Source organism: Sminthopsis crassicaudata, chromosome 1 (genome assembly GCF_048593235.1).
Source record: "Sminthopsis crassicaudata isolate SCR6 chromosome 1, ASM4859323v1, whole genome shotgun sequence".
In the NCBI taxonomy this organism is placed as follows: Eukaryota; Metazoa; Chordata; class Mammalia; order Dasyuromorphia; family Dasyuridae; genus Sminthopsis; species Sminthopsis crassicaudata.
The window spans coordinates 114,488,023-114,512,151 of NC_133617.1; the positions used below are offsets into that span (position 1 = coordinate 114,488,023).

General features: G+C 36.2%; 1 protein-coding gene across 2 annotated transcripts in view; it reads right to left on the minus strand.

Moving 5' to 3' along the window:
• Positions 1-24,129, minus strand: part of COL14A1 (collagen type XIV alpha 1 chain) — a 254,691-nt gene that overhangs the window by 118,703 nt on the left and 111,859 nt on the right. For both annotated transcript variants that reach the window (XM_074266537.1, XM_074266541.1), the window contains exons 16-20: positions 23,750-23,889; positions 20,042-20,174; positions 11,672-11,734; positions 8,231-8,382; positions 1,594-1,723 (exon numbers count right to left, since the gene is read on the minus strand). In XM_074266537.1, coding sequence (XP_074122638.1) covers positions 1,594-1,723; positions 8,231-8,382; positions 11,672-11,734; positions 20,042-20,174; positions 23,750-23,889 — 618 coding nt within the window. The remainder of the gene's footprint in view (positions 1-1,593; positions 1,724-8,230; positions 8,383-11,671; positions 11,735-20,041; positions 20,175-23,749; positions 23,890-24,129) is intronic.

A 24,129-nucleotide genomic window follows, 5' to 3' on the forward strand; every position in this document is an offset into this window, starting at 1 on the left:
TATAAGTCAAGTCGAATCTAAACAGATGAATTTTCTTCTTCTCTTCTTCCTCCCTCCTTTCCTCCCTTCTTCCCTCTCTCTCTTCCTTCCTTCCTTTCTTTCTTTCTTTTTCTTTCTTTCTTCCTTCTTCCTTCCTCTCTCCCTTCCTCCCTTCCTCCCTTCCTCCCTTCCTCCCTTCTTCCCTCCTTCCCTTCCTCCCTTCTTCCCTCCTTCCTTCCTTCCTTCTTTCCTTCCTTCCTTCCTTCCTTCCTTCCTTCCTTCCTTCCTTCCTTCCTTCCTTCCTTCCTTCCTTCTTCCTTCCTTCCTTCCTTCCTTCCTTCCTTTCTTTCTTTCTTTCTTTCTTTCTTTCTTTCTTTCTTTCTTTCTTTCTTTCTTTCTTTCTTTCTTTCTTCCTTCCTTCCTTCCTTCCTTCCTTCCTTCCTTCCTTCCTTCCTTCCTTCCTTCTATCTTCTCTTCTCCCCTCTCTTCTTTTACTCTTCTTTTTTGCCATATTCGTTCCCTCTCTTCTTTCCATCTTCCCTTCCTCTCTTCATTTTATCTTCTCTCTTCCTACTTTCTCTTCCTTCTTTTCTGTTCTCTTCTTCTTTTCTTCCTTCCTTCCTTTTTTTCCTTCCTTTCTCTTTTTTTGTTTTATTGCTTAATTTTGGTTTTATATAAGTTATTTCCAGATTTAGTCTATTTTTCCCCTTGCCCTACCTTCTTCTGTCTCCAGTGAGTTTTCCTTTATAAGCATCTGAAAAAATACCATTTAGCAAAATTAAGCTATATAGTGATAATGTGTTTGGAAGTAGATGCAACATTCCCAGTCAGTTTCCCATCTCCCCACTGAAAGGAAGGAAGTATATTTTCTCAGCTCTTCTCTATGGACCAAATTGAGCATCACCATTCAGCTACATTTACATTCACTCTGGTGTCTTTTAATTTATTTAACTATAGATTAAGTTTGTTGTTTTCTTGGTTCCACTTGTTCTGCATCAGTTCATACAAGTCTCCTCAAGTTTCTCTTGATTCTACATATTCACCACTTCTTACGGCATAATAACAATTCATTATATTCAAAAGCCACTATACTCTTTTTTCAGTAATTCCCCAATGCAGGAGCATTCATTTTGTTTCCAATTATTTGCTAACACAAAAGAGCATTTGTTACTTCCTTGGATTATGTACCCAGGAGTAGGATCTCTGGGTGGAAGAAAGGATTATCTTCCTCAAAGAAACTGCTTTTCAAAATGGTTGGATCAGTTTATAGCTCCACCAATCATGTAGTGGTATGCCTTCCCCCAGCAGCTCTAACACTGACTATTTTTATTTTGGGGGTTGCTTTGGCAATTTTGAGGAGCTAAAAATTTAAACTGTTGCACCAGAAATTTTCACATATTGCCAAACTAAATTATGGCATGTTGAGAGGAGACCTCAGGTTCATACTATCATCTGGTCGATGTTAGTTAACATCATAGGACAGATATCAGATTGTACTTAGCTATTTCTCAGGAGCATAAATAATATGTTCCTGAGAAATAATTTTTAAAAAGTTCATTTATGAAAATAATAAATTTTCAGACTATTATCCAGGGGCAGAGGGTTTATACTCACATGTTTTTCCAGGAGCTGACACACTGACCCCTTCTCCATCAGAATAGATGGGAGTCACAGTGACTTTGTATTCAGTATCTGAAAGCAGAGGCTTGAGAAGAAGTTGGTTCTGTTTTCCTGGCACCATAACCTAAATTGAAAACCAAAGTTTTATATTTATAAGTCTCCTAAACTTTTCTTCCTATTATTTCAATATGAGAAGAGTCCCTTAGGCCCCTACCATAATCAGAATTGAGGGCTACATAGAGGGAGAGGAGAGGTAGAGAGAAGAAAAAGAGGAAAGTATGAGATAGATTTTTCTGTCTGTAGCTCATCCTCATGGACATCTTTTGATTCTAATTATAAATATAGAAAGTTTAAATCTGAGAGTCTGATGAGTTGTACTGAGTAATATTATTCTCTCTCTATCCCAAATCTTTGGAAATAATCCACATCCAAATGATTAATGTTCTGTATAAAAAAACAGGTGTTTGTGGTTCTTGGGGAGGTCAGTTTACAACATCGATCTTCTGTCTTTGTGACTCAGTATAAGTAGTCCCTTGAAAATTCAGTTTTCATTATTTTATTATCCTGTCAGCTATAACCCAATCCCAGGATTTACTTGTTTCAATCATAAAATGGCAGGTGTTAGTTGATGACTACAGCCTTACATAGCCCTTGTAATTCTTCTGAGACAGCAATTACAGAAGGAAGAAGAAGAAGAAGAAGAAGAAGAAGAAGAAGAAGAAGAAGAAGAAGAAGAAGAAGAAGAAGAAGAAGAAGAAGAAGAAGAAGAAGAAGAAGAAGAAGAAGAAGAAGAAGAAGAAGAAGAAGAAGAAGAAGAAGAAGAAGAAGAAGAAGAAGAAGGACGAGGAGGAGGAGGAGGAGGTGGTGAAGAGGGAGGAGAAGAGGGAGGAGAAGAGGAAGGAGAAGAGGAAGGAGAAGAGGAAGGAGAAGAGGAAGGAGAAGAGGAAGGAGAAGAGGAAGGAGAAGAGGAAGGAGAAGAGGAAGGAGAAGAGGAAGGAGAAGAGGAAGAAGAAGAGGAAGAAGAAGAAGAAGAAGAAGAAGAAGAAGAAGAAGAAGAAGAAGAAGAAGAAGAAGAAGAAGAAGAAGAAGAAGAAGAAGAAGAAGAAGAAGAAGAAGATAGGAAATTTTATATCTGAGTGGGGCACCTCATAAATGCAAATACCACCTCAGTGTCTCTCTAAGGAACTCTGAAAATAAAGTTGGTTGAGGTGTTAGGCCCTAATAAAAGGAAAGCAGTTTCTTCAAGCATCACTGTAAATAAATTCTGATCTACCCAAATTCTCTAAATGGTAATCCCAAAATAATTTCTTCTAGTCTTCCTGTTGTAGTCCTCTTGCATATCACCTGTGATCAGTTCAGAAAACAAATCATTTTTGGAAAAGATGTTGGGCTGCCAAGCTTGCTTGGAAAGAGTTAAGGAGTCAAAGGGCAGGGACAGCTGGATTTGCTACTCAAAGGAAGGGCCAGGGTAAAAAGCCAGCAGGCGTAACCATGGGGTTTGGCTCAGTTGCTCTGCCTTTGGATGAGAGGAAACCAATAAATCATGAACTAAACCCTAGAAAGCCTTTAGTTGAACCCTGAAGTAAATGTAGCTTGAATTTGGTTAAGCCTTCAAAACAACAATACATTGCTTTTATTATCATTATTATTATTATAAAAGATGTCTAGCTTAGGTAATTTTATACTGGTTTGGGTAGTTAATATGTGCTCTTTTTTAGGAAGACATACAGGAAAATGCTCTTAGCCATAATTAGTTTGGGACTTGGAAGTAAAGTTAAAAAGTCAAAGAGAAAACTTGGTCAAAGCCTTTAGGAAACTACAGTAAGGATGTTTAATTGCTTTATCCTTAGACTAGTCTGTCCTCAAACATAAAAAATGGAAAGGTCTTGGTTTGTTCTAATTTGTATTACTCATTTGATATAGTTTTTTTCAAGACAATTCCCTTCAACTTTCTCTGTCTTTCTCTATTTTTGTCTCTCTGTGTCTCTCTCTTGGTTTTTCTGTTTTTCTGTCTGTCTCTGTGCCTCTCTCTGTCTCTATCTCTGTCTCACTGTCTCTGTCTCTCCTTGATTTTTCCTCTCTGCCTGCTATCTAGCTAAATAAGGAAATTCTTTCCAGGTAATTTTCAAACAAACCATTCATGCTGATGCACCTGAAATTAAGGTCATTGCATAATTCATTATTTTCTATCTCTGAAACAGAAATATTTCATCTTGGGACCTATCAAAATTCACACCTGGAAGCTATTATTATCCTTAGCACCTGGACGACTGAAAGATGGTCAGGGTATTTTCTGCTTCATTTAGTTGTCACTTGCAATGTATTGAAGAAGCAATTGTTAGCTCTTATAATTCCCAAATTACTTTACCTCAGTTACTTTAAATGTGCTCTATGAATATCCTGAGTGTCTATTTCTTGGTGATTGTCTAGCCAGGTAAGTTAGGCAGCTAAGTAATGTGGTAGATGGAATACTGGATCTGAAATCAGGAAGATTCATTTTCCTGAGTTCAAATCCAGGCTTAGATACTTATTAACTGTATGCCTCTGAGCTAATCAATCACTCAACCCTCTGCCTCAGTTTCCTCATCTGTAAAAATGAAATGAAAATGCCAAGCCATTCTAGTATCTTTGACAAGAAAATCCTAACTGGGTAAAAAAAAAAGAAAAAAAAAAAACAGACATGACTGAACAATACCTAGACAAGACTATAATTTCTGGGCAAATACCACAAAAAGATTTTCATTTTCAAATGGGAAGAAAATGAAACCAATATATCACATGAACTTTTCTGAAAAAGAACTCTAGCATAAAGAAAATTCTATTCTGAATCTTCTAATATTCAAAAACTTAAAAAAAAATTTATTGACACAAATAGAACATGGGATTCAGATGTATAAATATATGGATTCAAATCATGCCACAGATTAATTTGATAACTGATTTAATAAATTGTGCCTCAGTTTCCTAATTATAAAATTATGTTTTTCAAGATCACTTCAGCTTTAACATTTATGAATTTGTGAATTCTTCATTCAGGACACCATTGTGAATCTTGATATTCACGATGAAAAGAATCTGGAGTCCATGGAACTTTCATTCTAAATAAATATGAGGCTACAATTCCCTGCCAACAAGAAAAAAAAAACACACACAAAAAAAACCTTTTGAGTGGCTGTCATCCAAATCTCCATAGAGTTGAGTAATGTGATGCTATAAAAATAACTGATTTTGGTCAAGACTGAACTAGTTTCAACTCTCAGGCACCTTTGAGTGCTAATGGCTGCAAAGATGAAATCTGGTACTTTGTTATCTCCTTCCCTGCACTCCAGTGAGTTATTGAGTGATCCTTTCCAGCTATATTATAAGCTTCCGGAGACCAAGAAAACCACCTCTTTTGGGCGGGGCTCCACTCAAAGCTTTGTCCAATTTTACACATGCAGACATATTTAATAATCTGTGTATAACTGAGTTTTCCTACCCAGGATCTCAAAGGATTTGCATTTGAAATTGTCAACTAATATTGGATATACAATATTTGTATATGTGTGCTTTGAAGCACTTCATATTAGCAATTTCACTTTCAAGAGAAGAACAGTTTAAATGTAATTACTTTTCATTTACACATCACAGACTAGATCATAGAAGACCTTGCCACAGACCTGGACAAGGGTGGCTAGAATTGGCAGTCATGAATGGGTTAATACCTAGCACATTGCTTCTGCCATCTAGAAAATGCTTGTGGATAAATTAGTTGGTCATCAGAGATAGTAGCCACAAAGATAAAATCACAGATATATGTGAAACTTGGATTCTTAGAGTTTGAGTCCCAAGCTCAACTCTACTACCTAATAGCTGCATGTCTTCATTTTCTTAAGAGTAAAAGAAAATTGGAGCAGCTAGGTGGCGCAGTGGATAGAGCACCAGCCTGAATTCAGGAGGATCCGAGTTCAAATGTGATCTCAGACACTTAACACTTCCTAGCTGTGTGACCCTGGGCAAGTCACTTAACTCCAGCCTGGGGGGGGAGGGGGGAAGAGTAAAAGAAGATTGAAAGTCAGAAAATTATTTTAAATTGCTCTGAATATTCCTCTTTTGCGTTATTGTTATATTCTGTCCTAAATAAAGGGGGAAAAGGAATAATCTTTTATATAACTGCTATGTCAGTTATGACCAGTCATTCTAGCATTCTTGCCAAGAAAATCCCAAATGGTATCATGAAGACATGACTGAAACAATTTTCTAACAACAATGTCAACTTGACCTTGAACTTGAGTCTCAAATTCAAGCCCAATATTCAATCTACTGCTCTTTCTACTTGCCTGAGACCCCAATTCTATTCATGCTATATAATATTCTGGGAGAGAATCTCTGTTTACTGTAAACGGCATTTCGGTGCACTTCATGAGACTCATCTAAAGATTCTAGTATCCATTCAATTTCGGTTTTTTATTTTGCTTTTATTCTCTATATGTCTGTTTCACTTTTTGTACTACATTTCTGGCATTTTTATATCTCTTCCTGGAAAGTGAAGTTTAAAAATGTTAACTAATCACTTCCTATTTGAAATGCATAAGAGAGCTCCCTTACCCAAAGGACTTCATTATAAAGGAATCTTCACATCTTCAGCAAAGAAGAGTTTCCCTTCCTTTGTTCTGGTGTGTAAATTTGGATTTCCTTACAAAGTGGTTGATTTGTTTGTTTAAAATTATACCACACCCTTAGCTAATAATGCACTTTCCCCTTCAAATAAAGTCCTTCAAAAAATAAATGAATTTGCCTTTCTCCTCTAAAATCACTTTCTCCAAAGTATCTCCAAATTTGCTGGGGGAATAGTTTGAGAATCCCAGTTCAAAGAATAGGACAGAAAAGCAGCAAAGCTATTATTGTTTTTTAAGTTCTCCTTTGTAAATATAAAATAAGAATACAGAGTAATGATCAGAAAAATAAAATATCTGCATCTGTCCTTTTATAATCATGTCATTTTTAATTTCCTAAAAGCATATATATGTTATATTGAATTTATTACAGGGATGAACTTATATTATTACTATGCTTGGAATTTCCATAGGCTTTTCTTTCAAGGGCATTTAATGAGAGAATTTAAGAAATTCTGAGCTAACATTAGGCTGACTTTACTGAACTATTTTCTGCTAATTTCTACATTTTATCAGGTAGATATTCTGAAAGAAAGTATTAGAGTGAATGGGACTCATTCTCTTCTTTTGATGAAGACATGGCAAAGGCCACTTTTTATCCCAACTTCTAAAAATAAATGGGAATTGAGGGAGGGTCAGTTGGTAGGAAACAATAACAATTCTTGGTGGAAAAAAATTCTACGGGCATTCTCTATGGATTTTCCTAGGGGGAAAATGAAAAAAAGGTGGAAAATTTGTGAATTGGAAAGGCTAGAGGAAAAATATTCCAGTGCTATCGAACAACCACGGAGAAAAGGTCTTATTGCTATAAAAATTATGTAAATGACTGGGAATCCTGCTGAATTCCACTAAATTTAAAAGCATAATAAGATTTGGTAAAATGCTAAAAAAAATTTTTTTAATTAAAAAAAGATCAGGGAAGACTATGACCCATTGCCTTAGTATTCTTGTGCCCAGCATGGCTCTCTAATAAAAAGGAAACATATGTGTATTTTATTTTAAGAAAACTCAGTATTTTTTGGTCCAGTGTCTGTGAATTAGAGTGATGTAGTGAATCTGGCTTTGGTAGAGTGGCTTTAGAATCAGGAAAATTGGGGTTCTAGGTCCACCTCCAACACTAAGCTGTGTGGTCCTGGGAAAGTCACCTTATTTCTGTGTGCTTATTTCTTTAAATTGCAGATGAATATCTAATGTGAATCATTTCACTAAATGTCCCTACCCAGAAAAATGAAATCAGAGGCTTTAAACCCCAAAGCTTACTAACTACAAACTTATAAATCATATATGTTAGAGGATTTTACTGATATTTACAAAATGATTCAATGTTTTTTCAACTGAGTTCCTTTAAACAATAACCTCTCCTAAAGCATTAAAGTTTTTGTTACAAATAAATCACTGGGCAAATGAACAAAAGTCAATTGTTCTCAGGAAGGACTGAGAGTTGAAAATTAATTAGAAACAAAAACATCAGCTAAGAATTATAATATATTCAAACAGCAAGCATTTATTAATCACAAGCTACGTGCCAGTTGCTGTGCTAGTCATTAGGAATGCAATTACTAAGAATAAAATGTCAGAGAAAATGAGAATAAAATGAAATTTTGTGACTTCCTTTTTAAGACAGTATCTATCTATGAAATACAACAAAGTGGGTCTCTATACTTTCTATTTTTCCAAGAATTTTGGTGGAGAAAGACAAGTAAGTTTAAAATATAACTACCATTATTGCCATTTGTTATACATTTGTCCTTGTATTGCTTTAGCATGCAAGCCATCGTTAACTAAATAGGAAGAGGAGCAAGATGATGAAAGGGGTTTTGGAGTGGAGTTAGAACCTAGTTACACCCATGGAGGAAACTGGCAGTGAAATTTTTATTAGCTAAGGATATTAATCTCCAAGAGTAAGTGTCTTCTGTTAGCACTGTGTTAGTTAGAAAGCTCTTCAGAGTTTCTAGACAGCTTAAAATCATACAGACCGTTCCTATCACTTCTTCAGCATGGTCTCCTTTAGCAGTAAGATAGGTCACCCTGAACTGCTCCACTCTGTTGTCTGAAATGTCCCATTTTACCCGAAGGCTAGAAGTAGATTCATCATCTACAACCAGGTTTCTGATTCCTGTTCGGAAAACTAGAACAAATATAATTGAAAATTAAAGAACTCTTAATGGATGATACTTCTAAAGAGGTACCCAGGCCTTTGAAGAGAAGGATTTTAGTAACTGCAACTCTACCCCAGCAAATATAAAGGAGGAAAAGTAATATATAGCTCTGCATCCTCTAAAATCATCCTGTTTGGACTTGGAGGGGAACATGAAATCATAAGAAAGGCATTTACTTTCAGTGGGAAAAAATGTCTTCAAGGTATATTTAAGAACATTTAGTCTGTCATTTCTGGATAAGCACTAAAGATATTAATGCAATAAACTCTCCCCATCCTTTTGACTCTAAGAGAATTAATTTTTGGATAACAGAAATTAATATATAGAAGGATTTCATTGGATATCTCCAGTACATTAGCATAATGTTTATCACTTCATCACAGCAACATTTAAATGTTTGTGGATTGTTTTGAATTCTGTTGTTTGTCCTTGACATCTTGATTTGTGTGTGAATTGGATTTAAGTGAGGCAAAGTGATACAAGGTCATCAATCTCAATCTTTCTTCCTAAATCATTAGTCTAATGGCAAGACAAAAGTCAAGATAATTGTCCATCTATAACCCAGAAAGCAGTGGAAGACCTTGATATCTTCAATGCCTAATCCAGTTAATTTTAAGTGCTCCACAATGCCTCCTTTAGATGCCTTTATGGTCATTTTGAACAAATTCTGTTCATTCTACTCTTCTCATCTGTTCATTTTGCTGAGGAAAGTCTCCAAATGGTTGGAGTAGATATCCTTCTAATTCACCAACTGTTCCAAGCTCTATAGGTTACCTTCAACCTGGTTTAGCCTGTCTACCAATATGATTTAGGATTATGACTGCTGCTCAAGCTATGTTTCTTGAAACCATAGATGAGAATTGGTGAACACCAAGGGTGAATGAGTAATCTTGAAAGGGGCTTGGCAAGCCCTCATACCAAATCCTCCCAAGAATTTCATACTGTACCACCATTCCATTTGGTACATAAAGGATCATCTAGCTTTGAATGTATGCACATGTGTAATATGATATCCTAATTCTCATGTGCATCCTAACTCTATACCGCCCCAAAACTCATCACCTTCTTTATACTTGTTTTAAATGCCATCTGATCTTAATGAAGTATTACCCTGTTGCCCTCTGCATAGATTACATTACCCTCTTATCCTGTGTTCAACTAGGATGAATTTCTCCATCCTTTCTAACAATTTTTCTATTCTCCTTCCTTCTGATGTCACTTTTGTCAAGTGAGGGCTCTAAATCCATCGCCTCCATTTCTTATTGCTCATTCCCCTTATAATCTGATTTTTATCAAAAGGTCCCCAACAATTTCCTTTTAGTCAAATCCAGAAGCCTTAGGTTTTATCTTTCTTGACTTTTCTCCAAAATGATATTGTTGTCCATATGTTCTTTCTTGGTATTCTTTCCTCTCTCCATTTCCACGACACTGTGATATTCTGCTTTTCCTCCTAAGGAGGATTGTATTGGTATATGTGTTTCCCTATGGGTTTCTCTTCCTTCTTCCTTGCAGGGGCCTTGTCTTGTACTTCTTTTGTATCTCTCATAGTAGTGCTACCCACAAAGCAATTGGCAATTTCCTTAAGGTTTTTGAGATTAGAAAATATCTTTGATTCACTTATCACTTTTTACTTTTTAAAGTGATTATTGTATCTCACAATGTCTTCTCTCTATAAAACAGATTAGATTAGTGATACAGCAGATAGAGCACCAAGCCTGGAAGCAGGAAGACCTAAATTTAAATCTAGGCTCAGACATTCATTTATTTGCCTCAGTTTCCTTATCTGCAATTTGGGTATAATAATAGCACCCACCTCCAGGATTGTTGTAAGAGTCCATTAAGACAATTTCTGTAAAGCACTTAATACAGTGCCTGGTACATAGTAAGTAATATTAGCTATTATTATTTCATTTTACTACTGAGGAATCTGAGGCACATAGAGTAAATGATTATCTGAGGTCATACAGCTAATTGATGGTATAGAACTGTACTAAAATACAGGTCTTCTCACTCCCAGAATGGTTTTCTTTCCACTAGACCACAATATTCCATATGATGACAAGTCATAGAGAGAAAGAAGGCATCAAGAAGGAGGTGGATAAGCCTGTTAGAGAATGATATATTCTAGGTATTAAAATGGAATATGACAGACATAAGAGCTAGAGATAAGTAACCAGAAGAGAAAGAGTAGAACAGAAGAGTGAACCAAGCAACTATTTTCAAGATGTAGATGGGAAACCTCTTTTCTTTTTCTTTTTGTTTATTAAAACTTCTTATTTTCAAAATATAAACATGGATAATTTTTCAATATTGACTCTTGTAAAACTCTGTGTTCCAAAATTTCTCCCCTTTCTCCTTACCCCCTCCCCGCTTTTCTAGATGGCAAGTAATCCAATATATTTTAAAATGTTTAAAAATGTTAAATCCAATATAAGTATGCATATTTATACAGTTATCATGTTGCACAATAAAAATTGGGTCAAAAAGGAAAAAAATTGAGAAAGAAAATAAATGCAAGCAAACAACAACAAAAAGAGTGAAAATACTATATTGTGATCCACACTCAGTTCCTACAGTCTTCTCTCTGGGATACAGATGGATCTCTTCATTGGAACTGGCCTCAACCATCTCATTGTTGAAAAGAGCCACGCCCATCACAATTGTTTTCATATAATCTTGTTGTTGCCTTATACAATGATCTCGTTCTGCTCATTTCATTTGGCTTCAGTTCATGTAAGTCTCTCCAGGCCTGTCTGAAATCATCCTGTTGATTGTTTCTTATAGAATAATAATTTCCCATAACACTCATATATCACAATTTATTCAGCCATTCTCCAACTGATGGGCATCCACTCAGTTTCCAGTCAATATAAAAAAGGGCTGCCACAACTATTTTTGCACATATGAGTCCTTTTCCCTCCCTTTTTATTTCCTTGGGATACAGATCTAGGAATGGCACTGCTGGGTCAAAGGATATGCACAGTTTGATAGGCCTTTGAGCAGAGTTTCAAATTGATCTCCAGAATAGTTGGATCCGTTCACAACTCTACTAACAATGTATTAGTGTCCCAGTTTTCCCACATCCCCTCCAACATTTATCATTATCTTTGTCATCTTATACAATCTGAGGGGTGTATAGTGGCACCTCAGAATTGTTGCCCTCTTAAAAAAGAAAAAGAAAAAAAGCATTAAATATGACACCGTTTCTGCTTTAGTCAAATTCCTGGTTGGGCAGAGGCAGCATTTATTTATCCTTACCTGAAGTTACTGGGCCAGTAGGAGATACAGTGGTGACAGGAGATACTGTTGAAGGAGCATCAACTGAAAACAGAAATCACTTGTTAGAATTTCTCAAGATAGAAAACCATTGTTTTAAAATGATATTAGGCCACCCAAATATATCATCTCATCACCTCAAAATTGTCTATATCAGAATATCATAAAAAATTATTTGCTGTATATACCTATTTATGCACATACTAAATCCTCTGTTAGAATATAAGTTCCTTGAGGGAAAGGATTATTTCAATTTTGTTTTTGTAACCCTTGTGCTTAGAAAAAATACCTAATATTTGAAAAGCAAACAAAAAGTACTTGTGGATTGATTTTAACGAATGTCTCTAAAAGGCACCAAGAAGATAGAGAGTAGGTAGAATGAGACTCATCATGTAGGCTGCAGAATCCAGGATGGTTTGCTGAGGAAGTGTTTCTAAAGATGAAGTCCTTGGTGGGACAAACCCAATACAGAAAGGGGCTTAATCTGGAGGGGAAAGGTTAAGTGCCATTAGAGCAAGGACTTCTGTATTTGTGAGTGATAACACTCTGGACCACCTCCAGAGCTCTTTAGGCTCAACTGAGTATGCTGAATGTGGAGTAATGCAGAGTTCTTTTCATCCTGGAACTGCCCCAGCCATACCAGAAAGCAATTCCCCACACACCTCCCCCACTTCTTGAGATCTGCCTAAAAGCTATTTTTTTTTTAATTTTGAGAGATGCCATTGCCTTCAGTGATCCTTACGCTATTACCCTGGGGAATGATTTTTGGCCATATGTAGACCCAGATTCATTTTAAAAGCAAGTAGTTACTAAGTGAAAGAGAAGTGTACGGACTTTGAACTATTGGGAATGGTCCAGGGCTAGAGGAGACTCAGCCAGGAGGAGAAAGGCTGAGCATCCCCAGTGCCAGGGCTAATCACATTCCAGCTTGAATCAGCTGGACAGCTCTTTAGCCTTAGGCTAGTATGGTAGGCACTTTGCAAGGCAGAGGGCTGATACAGTGAACCGACTGGCTCTCAAAGTCTGGCTACCTCTGAAGTTGCAGGCACTCCCCACCCCTTCTCCGATCTCCTTCCATCATCTCTGCCGGGTACCACCTTTAGATGCTAGAAGGAGCGTGTGCAGCAATAACCCAGCACTGCCTCTGGCTCTCTGATCTCTCCTCGAAAGCCCCCTCCTCTATATTTTGAAGGGTAAAGGCTTTAAGAATTATGTTTTTAGACACAGTCTTAACCCGAGCTCCAGAGCTGGGGAGCCAGTTTTGGCTTTACAGAAATTATGATCCCAGACTGTTTCAAAGGCTGGTGGTAATGGGGCAGCAGCGTTGTGTATAGGAGTTGCACTCTCCCAGAAAGCACATCTGCTGCCATTTAGTCCAATCCACACTTTCGCAAGAATTCTTTCTTTGAAACCAGATCTAACAAGTGGTCATCCAGCCTCTGCTTGAAAAATGAGTCTGATCACTTTCTGCTTGAGGAAGACCTAGATTGAGCCTTTTCTGTCCTGAGTTTTCTGCCACCATGGACTCCATCTTGAGGAACACTTCCCTAATAAGCCATACTGCAGCCTATATTATGGGTCTCTTTCTACCTACTACAGATCTTCTCTGCACCTTTCAGAGATAGCCTTAAAAATCAATCCACAAGCACTTTCTGTTGGCTTCTGCGCCTTGCTTCTAGTTTGGCTTTCTAGGGGGTAGGCATTAGAACAAGTCACGGGGGAACCCTTTAAATGCTTTAAGATGTCTAACAAGATTTCTGCAAATTCAGATGTGTGTTTGCCAGTGTCTAAGACTGTTGCTTGTTTCTCTGCTTCTTTTCCTAAACTTATTCAGAGCATCCAGCTTCACCCCTTCTTTCCCAATGTATGGATGAAAGTGACAGCAATGAAAGGTCCTAAAGTCCCAGATCTGTGGGACTTGAATATTGAAAAAAAAAAAAAAAAAGAAAAGAAAAATGCTCTATTATCCTAAGTAGGAATCTAAAGATCATTGTGTGTTGGAGGCAGGGGAGGGAAGAAGACAGGAGAAGTTCTAATGGTCCTTACTAAGGTACGGAGTGTAGAGTGTGGGTGTTTGTGTGAGATGCTCATAAAGATGAGCAGGCTTTCTCTGTAAGCCCAGTTTTTACCTCATCTTGGCTTTCTTTTGTCTCCAAGGTGCAAATAGCGGGGTACTTTTATCCACTAGACTAAATGATCTGGAATCACAGAATCTGAGATTAGGAAGGAACCTCATTGGATTTTTCTAGTCTAATACATATACTTAAGGAATCCTCACTAGAGAACTGTACCGGCTGTCAGGATAAAAGACCTAAATTCAAATCTGGCCTCAGACACTTAGTACCATGTGATCCCAGACAAGTCATTTAATCCCATTGCTTCATTTTCCTTGTCATAAAAGGAGAGAGAAAAGGAAAGGGCAAACCATTCCAAGATCTTTGCCAAGAAACCCTCAACTGGGGTCACAAAGAATTAGACATAATTGAAAATAGCTAAACAGCAGTAGCAGATCTTTTGTCTTTCATACCTCTGCCCTCCCTATTTGATTTCTTTCCCCTGATCACCCTCACATCCATGTACCTGGCATGTAGTAGGTGGTATATAAATGCTTATTTCTTTTCCTTCCTTTCTCCTATTTCTCCTAGAGTGCCTGGTTCTGACATATGAGGCACTGAGTTTTGTCTTTTTTTTATATTGTATAAGGATATTTCCTTCTAAATTCTTTATCTAGGTTAGAGAAAAGGTGTTCTTTTTTCTTGAAGAATTCAAAAAATAGATAAGACTTTATTTCTTCAAGGAAAGCTGAAGGGGTGTTTTTTTGCGGGGTGGGGAGGAAATTTTTCCAATTTCCCTTTTCCTGAGAATAAAAATTGTTTTCTTAATCCCTCCCAAAAAGTTCCATTGTTTTAAAAACAAAACTCTTTTTCAAGGGAAGGGAAATTTTGGAGGTTGGAGGAGAGGAGGGTGGGAAGAACAATGAAGTCAATGTGTTAATTTCATGCTGGAGGTCATATAGTTTTATGGAATTTATTTATCTTTATAAAAACATTTTTCAACTGGCAAGAAAGTATTTGAAATTTCTATTACTCAAGAAAGTACATTCTGATAAATTTATTATCCTTCTGAAACTTGGATAGCTGCAAAGAACTTGATGCAATAGGATTTGTGATTAGTTGACTTGATAGCACACACATACAGAGAGAGAGAGAGAGAGAGAGAGAGAGAGAGAGAGAGAGAGAGAGAGAGAGAGAAAGAGAGAGAGAGAGAGAGAGAGAGAGAGAGAGAGAGAGAGAGAAAAAGAGAGAGAGAGAGAGAGAGAGAGAGAGAGAGAGAGAGAGAGAGAGAGAGAGAGAGAGAGAGATGCAGTATTTCTAGTTTTCTGTGTATGTCATAGAGCCTTAACCTGGGTGGGGTCTCTTTTTTTCCCAGAAGTTCAATTCTTCTGCCAGTTCCAAAGAAGAGGAAAGTATAGCCGAATAGAGTAGATTATCCCTACAAAGATCTGGTAATTCAGTAATATGAAACTTTCCTCATCCTATCTCTTCCCCCTCCCCCCAATCTGATGAGTTGCCATGATCAGTACTAAAAAGAGGCAAGTAGAAACTCTTTACTAGTTTTATCTGACTTAGATCAGTCAATCAATAAGCATTTTTTCATCTGCTATATGCTAGGCACTGTCCTAAGCATTGGGGATACAAATACAAAAAATGAAAAATTTCCTTTTATAAAAAGTTGACATTCTAAAAGAAGAAACAAATATCCATAGAAATCTATCCAGCATAAATATGAAGTGAAAAAATGCAAATATGTACAAAATAATTAAATACAAGGTAGTCTGAGAAAGAAATTACTAAGTTGTGTGTGTGTACATGTTTCATTATCAAAAAAAGAAATTCATGATATCAAAAGCCAAAGGACCCAAAATAAAATTACTCCAAATCGCTAATAATTTGATAAGTACAACTTGAGGTTCCCTTCACACCCAAGAGATAAGCAAAGTAATAAGAAGTAAAAAATGACAACTGTTGGAGGAGCTGTGGGAAAACAGGTATATTAAGGTAATGTAATCCACCATGCCACCTAGCTGCTCAAATAAATACTATTTATTATAATAATAATTATTATTATTATAGCATCACTTTAAACCATCTGAAAAGACATATGAGGATTAAGGGCTACCCCTTTCTATAGGACAAAATGTCATTTAGTATTATAGGCCAGAATTTGAAACAAAGTACTAAGTCAATGGAATTGATAGAGACAATGGTTGTTTAGCATGGTGCTTAACAGTTCTCTAGTTCAATACATGTATTTAGTACTTACTATAGTTCTACAAGATTCACACCTTTGATAAGAGACCATATAAGCTGGGACAAACTCAGTTAGAAGGAAAACGAGAGAGGACAGAGAAGTGGTGGCAGGCTCTCCTCCTTCACTTCTCCATTGAAACCAAGATCCCGAAGGCCTCCAGAAAAACTAGCCGAGCCCCAAGTAAAGGAAACAAGACTTTGAAGGAGACAATAAAGGATTTGGACTTTAACCCCGGCTACTCATGTGGTGACTACTGAACTAAAATGAAGGCTGACTTCAGAGACCCCAAGAAAACCTCAACAGAGAATATTACATTTTAGAGAAGAATATTACAATTTAGATTTTAAATTATTTAAATACTTAAACTATTACTCGATTATTTAAAATAAAATAACTATTTTATTCACAAATTCAAACAACAATTGTCTCTGTAGTCAGCTTCTCAGGAAAAGGTAATAATTCAAACATCTTTGGAAAGCAATCTGGAACTGTCCACAAAGTCATTAGAGCAAGTATCTTTTAACTCAGCTATATTATAATGGGATCTCCCTTCCCCTCCAAGATCAACTACAGAGAATTTTAAATGTTAATTTCCTAAGGGATCTTTTAATCTAGTCCTCTTAAAAAGAGAAAATGGTACTTCAGTGAGTGAAGGAACTTGCCCAAAAGAAGATATGGGGATAGAATTCAGGTTTTCTCACTCTCTTCCCAACCTAGTACTCTTTTCCTCATTTCCTTAATTTTCCTTATATTACTTAAATCAAATCAGCAACGGTCAGAGTCTAAACTGAGACTTCTTCTTAAATTAGATTTCATTGCATTAAAAAGAATTTCTGGTCTATCAATAGGATTATTATTCGGAGGCAGAAGTGGCACAGTAAAAAGTCATGGAGAAGAAATTATTAAGACCAGTTCAGGTCCTGTCTCAGACACTTATTTGGTGCATAATCCTGGGCAAATCACTTAATTTGTTTGCCTCAGTTTCCCTAATTATAAAATGGGGATAATAATAATATCTATCCCTCAGGATCAAATGAGATAATATTTTTAAAAGGCTTAGCACAGTGCTTGGCATATAGTAGGATTCATATAAATACTTTGTTGTTCAATTATGTGGTGTCATTTGGGGTTTTCTTGGCAAAGATACTGGAGTAGTTTCCTATTTCCTTCTCTAATTCATTTTATAGATGAGGAAACTGAGAGAAATGGGGCTAATTGGCTTGCCCAGGGTCACACAATTAGTAAGAGTCTGAGGCCAGATTTGAATCTGAAAATGACTACCTGACTTCGAGCCCACAGCTCCATTCACTATGCCATTTAGCTGCCCAAATAAATACTAGTTACTTATTATAATTATTATTATTCTGGCATCACTTTAAATCATTTCTATAGGACAAAATGTCATTTAGATTATTTTAATTATTTGATCCCCACAAACCCAAATAATAATTGTTTCTGTTTGTAGAGTCCTAATGTCAGCTTCTCAGGGAAAGACAGGGATTTGCTTTGGGCTTGAGTACTGGATAGAACATCAAATCTGGAGACAGAAAGACTCATTTTCTGAGTTCAAATCTGACCCCAGATTCTTATTAGCTGTGTCATCCTGGGCAAATCACTTAACTCTTAACCTCAGTGTTCTCATCTGTAAAATGAGCTGGAGAAGGAAATGACAAAGCACTGCAGTATTTTTTACCAAGAAAACCTCAAAAAGCGTCATGAAGAATTGGATATGACTGAACAACAGAAAACTTGTTTTACAGCATAGGGTAGGATGGATAGAACTGTTATCTTGAAGTTTTTATAATCCCAACTAGTCTTGGAAAAAGGATCCATTGGAAAGATTAGAGATCTTAGAGTGTGGACAGAATCACCAGATGCTTGTGTAGTATAACTGGAAAGGCTCAGAAAATGACAGGTATAAGAGATGGAAGGGTGGGGCCGTAGAAATTATCCAGACCAAAATTCATAAAATATTACAGCTGAAAGAGATCATCTTGTCATAATATCATAAATTTCAAACTGGAAGAGATCTTAGAAGTCACTGGGGCCAGCTTCTTCATTTTAGGAATGAAGAAACGAAGATCCAAAGAGATTGACTTGTCCAATGCCAAACAGTCAATGAGTAGTGGAGATGGAATTGGAATCCTGGTCTTCTCATTCCAAAATCCAAGGCTCTTTCAACTACACCATGTTCATAAACTCAACTAATACGTGTTGCTCCAGAGTTTCAGCGACTGTGTGACTTGATAAGGACCTTGGTAATTCTGTAGTTGAATTTATCCTGGGCTGAGCCCTTACACTCTGCTACTATTGCTGGCATTTCCCTCTTAGCACATAAGCACTTTGAGAGGTGGGATTGTTTCATTCTTGTTACTTGTATCCCTATCATCTAACACAGTATCTTACACATAATAGATGCTGCTTACTACATGTTTCTTGATGCTTATTATTGGGGTTGTTAGGTGGTGCCATAGTGCACAGAGCACTATTTTCCTGAATTTGAATCTGGTCTTAGACACTTGCTAGAGCTATATGACTGGGTAAATCATTCAACCCTGTTTGCCTGAGTTTCCTCCTCTGTAAAATGAATTGAAGAAGGAAAAAATACTCCAGTATCTTTGTCAAGAAAACGCCAAATAGGGTCACAAAGAATCAGGCATAATTAAAATAACTGAATAACAACAGTAAAAAAAACAATTGCCTCCAGTTGCACCAATCCTTTGTTGCCTATTCAAACCATCACCTATACTCTTATCTTGCTTTTGGCCCAGTGGATAGAGTTCTTAGCTTGATGTCAGGAAAAACAGAGTTCAAATCCAGCCCCAGATATTTACTATATAAGCTATATAATGGTCAGCAAATCACTTAATCTCCACCTGCCTCAGTTTCCTCACCTGTAAAATGGGAATAATAAGAGCACTTATCTCACATTTCTCTTATGAATTTTGGTCTGGATAATTTCTACGGCCCCACCCTTCCATCTCTTATGCCTGTCATTTTCTGAGCCTTTCCAGTTATACTACACAAGCATCTGATCTCTAATCTTTCCAATGGATCCTTTTTCCAAGACTAGTTGGGATTATAAAAACTTCAAATAAAATATCTGTAAATAGTGCTTAGACATAGTAAGCATACGATACATGTTTAACCTATTCCATTCCATTGCTTTCCCTTCCTTCAAAAATTTGACCTCATAGTTAACCAGTTTAACTTTGTATTATCTCTCCTTTTGAGTCCCTTGTGTCCTTATTACATAGCCACTGATGTCCTGCCAGTCCTAATCTAGAATCATGTTTATCTTCTACACCTGTAATCCAAGGTTATATGAGTTGTTCTCCATGACCTTTCCTTTTTTCATTCTTTTTTCTACATTGCCTTTCTTTCTCTACCATTTCATTCCCATCCCCAAGCCATTTTGCCTTTGAAAATATTCCCCTCTTCCACTGATGATCTCTGTTCTATACCTGTTTGCCCACAGACTCTCTGTGCTTTATTAAAGTATAGCATGAAGCTTCCTTCAATTCCCAGGGCCATTGTAGTCTTTCCTGGTAAGTACCCAAAGAAGCAGATGTACCTGTCCAATTAAGTACTTTTATAAGTCAACTAGCATGTCTGGTTATTTATAAACTTTACTAAATAAAAGGGAGATGGGGAAATGATCAAAGAAACAAGAACAAAATATAATTTTAGCACATATAGTTCTTCCATTTGAGTCATTAGTAGGTTAGAATTTAAAGGCAAGGGAGGGGCACTGTAGCCAGAAGATGATAGTTAATACATATATGTTATCTATAAAGGACAACTGTTCTTCCCTATAAACACACTAACAAGAACTCATTGAGCAAACTGTTATCTGACACTTGGGTCTTAAGACAATGAGATACAGGTAGATTTCAGTGGGAGAGGCTAAGTCTCACTCATGTCAGGGGCTCTAGAGGGAAAAAGGAAACCTTAATCTTATGAATGCAGGAGGACAGGTCTAGAATTGTGATTAATGAAACAATTTTGTCTAGCAGCATTCCAGTTTGTCTCATGACTTACGTGTAGTTCCAACAGCAGTCAACACCTCTGTCTCACTTTCATCACTGAGTATAGCCAACAAGGAAACTTCATACTCCGTGCCAGGTTGTAGACCTTCAATAATATATGTGTCTTGATCTTCATTTAAGACAACCTGAAATAGATTTGGTCAGCTGTCACAAATGGTGAAGAAGAAGAAGAAAAAGGAAAAAGAAAAGAAGAAAATGGAAAAAGGAGAAGGAGAAAGAGAAGAAGGGGAAAGGAGGGATAGAAATATAACATGAAACCAGTAAAAAAAAGTATAACAATATGCTCTCCTAATTGTAATTTCACTGGTTTGGCCATTGCCTCCACTGATATAGGTCACAACTTCTTTTATGTCTTCACAATTTCTTTGATAGTCTTCATGAATTGTGCCTGAAAAGAATCACTATTCACTGGCAAAACTTTTTATCAATATTTAGATTGTAGTCTATTTTAATTCTCTAATCTATTTTTCAACTGGCTAGCCATACTTCTTCCATTTGTATGTGTTAAGTTAATTTTTTAAAAATTAACTTTAATTAATTAAAGAGTAATTTAAGAGTAAGATTTTAGATTTACATTAGTTTCAGTCCAGCATTATATCCTGTCAAGATTTTTTTTTTTTTTTTTTTTTTGCCATTCAGCATGTTAACATTTAAGTGGTACAGTAGATAGAGTACTAGGCCTTTAGTCAGGAGGACTTAAATTCAAATTTTGCCCCAGATATTTACAAGATGGTAATACAGCTTGCTAACTGGTTAAGTATCATTTAACTTTTGCCTTCCTCTAAGATAAAATAGGAATTACAATAGCACCTACCTCAGAGAGGTATTATGAAATAGAATGAAATAATAGTTGTAAAGCTACAGTAAGTCATACAGTAGGTGATTAATAAATGTTTGTTCCTTTTTCTTAGCTGTATATTCTAGTGTACAACTTTAATAGCAATACAATACATGCCTTTATCCAAATCATTGGTGAATGTTAAATAGCACAAGGTCAATCACAAATCCCTAGGGCACTCCAATAGAAATTTCCTTCTATACCATTCATCCCGCTCCAAATCTTCCTTTGAGTACAATCATGTCAAACAGGCAATCAACTTGGCTTGTTGCCTGAAACATTCTCCACTTTGACTTGTGCCAGATTAACACATATTTAGAAAATATTCAATACAATGAATAAAATATAATAAAACATCAATAATATTTATTTTAACACTGTCAATATGCAGTCTGCAGGGATCCTTATGTATAATTTAGTGTCTCCATTTCTATTTGAGTGTTACTCCACTGATTTAGGCTACATGTCATTATCTTTTCCATAAAATTATCACAGGAAACTTTATCAATAATTGCAATGAAAAGATAAGGAGTCTCATCAGAGAAACAAAGGACTTTTAGAATATTACATGTGTTGTCAAATGTGGTCACTGTAATTAGTTAATTTTGCTTAACAGATTTTCTTTGTTTCAAGGGAGGCTGTATGAGGATGCCATATCCAGAAACAAATACAATGCAAAACAAAAAAGAATTGATAAAAATTATTAGAAATAAACAAAATCTCAATAAACTACTTTCATAGTACTTCCCTGATCCATCAGTCTTCTAACTCCATGAGAAAAAGAAAATAAATTTAGTTTTGTATGACATATCTCAATTACAGGGGTCCAGCCTCTGCAGAGAATTCCAGGGAATTGAACAGGAGGAAAAGGAACACAAGAGTCGTAGGGTAATTTGAGTGAAGAACTGATAGAAGTGATGCTCCCCCTTCTCTCAGGCTTCTTCACGCTTTATTTTTAAACTATATCATGATCATATACTTTTCTTTAGATCAACATAGTCTTCAGACATGTGTCTGACTTATTGACCTTTATATGTTATTATATTTAACATTTAATATTTGAGTAAGTTTTTATGGTTAAGTGTTAATTATTGATTACATTATGCAAAACCAATAATGAAAGGTAAATGTTATACAAGGTTAAATGTCAGTGAATTTTGTTAGTTTACTTATATCTTCTTTGTCAATTCTATGGATTGTTTGATTCCTCTATTTCTCTGACTTGGAACTATGGACATAGGCATTTAGGGTAATTCTTAGTTATACTTTAACCATCTCTTGGTTCCTAGATATACTGATCTTTTCTGAGTCTAAATAGATGAACACCATTATTTCTTGGACCTTTGGATACTCTTCAATAGTGACAATGTTTTCCATGGTGTTCTCTCCTTTATCATTTGTATCAGTGAGAGATTAGTTTTATTAGGACAGAATATGCATGTGGAATCACTTCTAGTTAACTTGCCCAAATTCCCCTAGTCACCAGATTTTTTAAGATAATGATTTAGTGCTGTAATCAAGCCAATTATAAATAATATAGGAAATAGTAGTCCACTAATGAGAATCATAGAAGGAAATGTTATTGCTGCATGAGTTCTGTGCACATGTGATCTCAGTGCTGGACTTTGTCAATCAGCTTAGAGATAGCAGCTTCCAACACTCAGTGAAGTCATGCTGGCTTTTTTATAATGATTTTTTAAATGTTTAATATCCTTTTTCAAATATTCAATAACAAGCCATTTATTTATCCTAGAAATTTGTCAGAAATGCACCGTCACTCAGTATGCATTTGATCTTGAGCACTTCCCATCTCTTCTGTGATTGTTTCTCTTATAGAACTTTAGGTCATGGGATCTTACCTTTTTACCTCTTTTGAAACATTTGCTTCCTATATCTGTTAAAATCTCCCTCAAAATATAGGGTGTATGTTAGCAAATCTCTGACATTTTTCTTCTTCACTATCATAAATTCTAAGATGACAAATAATCACTTATCTCCACCATTCCCAGCAGTAACTAGTTACTTTTTAGTGATTAGAATTTGTTCCAAAAGAGCAGTTTTTATTATTTCCTCCAACTTTTGAAGGATGAAATGACCTTTAAAATTTGTAAAATGATCCAAATCCTACTCATAGTCATCATTTTCTTAATTCAGTGTCTTGTAAAGATATCGATATATTAAGAATCTATAATTTTCACAATTTGGGGAAGTTACGCGAGACATTTAGAGATTAAGCAATTTGCTTAGGGATCTACAGCATCAAAGGTGGTATTTGAACACAGATTCTTCAAACTCGCAACCAAGTACATATCCACTATGCCATGATGCTTCCATGCTTTATGCAGAGCAGTTATTTAAAATATCTTTGTAGAACTGATGACATCACAAATCTTAGTAAAACTTCCTAAATACTTTCTAGCAGAATAATGTGTGCCCATATGAAATGTCAGAAATAGATGATAGTCATAAAGTTTGATAAGTGCTCTCTGTTATATGCCCTAATAAAAAGGAAGGGATAGGGTGTAATAGATAGAGTAATGGGCCTAGAATTAAGAAGACATTTTCCTGAGTTCAAATCTGCCTTCACTTACTAGCTCTGAGACCCTGCACAAGTCATTTTTTAACCCTGTTGCCTTAGTTTTCCCATCTGGAAAATGAACTGGAGATGGAAATGGCAAACCACTTTAATATCTGTGCCAAGAAAACTCCAAAAAGGGGCATGAAGCCATGACTGAAATTATTGGACAACAAAATTCATGACTCCAGATTGAGAACTGCTTTAGGGTCTTGTTCAAAACTCTCTCCTATGGAAAATTTAAGTAAATATTTTAGCTTATGCATTGTTTTGCAGCTATTACTCACCTCTTCAACTTTTCCACCATATACAGGAATCCACATCAATTTCTGCCGGGCAACATCAGCAGACAAGGGCTTCCAACTTACTCTAAAACTGTCTTGTGATTCTTCATCAACCTCCAGATACTGTTGGGCTGGAATTTGCTCTGCAAGCCAAAGTTTTGGATTGTGTTAGGCAGATAAAAAATTGGCAGAACCAACCCACAGAAACCTCCCTGAAGCCATTGGAACATTCAAGGGTAACCATGAAGCAGCTGGGAAGCCTCCCCTAAAGACACAGCACAGAGCATTATGAGAAAGTAAAAAGCATTCTCCACTGAATTAATGTGGGGCTACACTTCTTTTCCTGTTGCTCACAAGGAGTATCAGTTGAAAAAATAATTTTA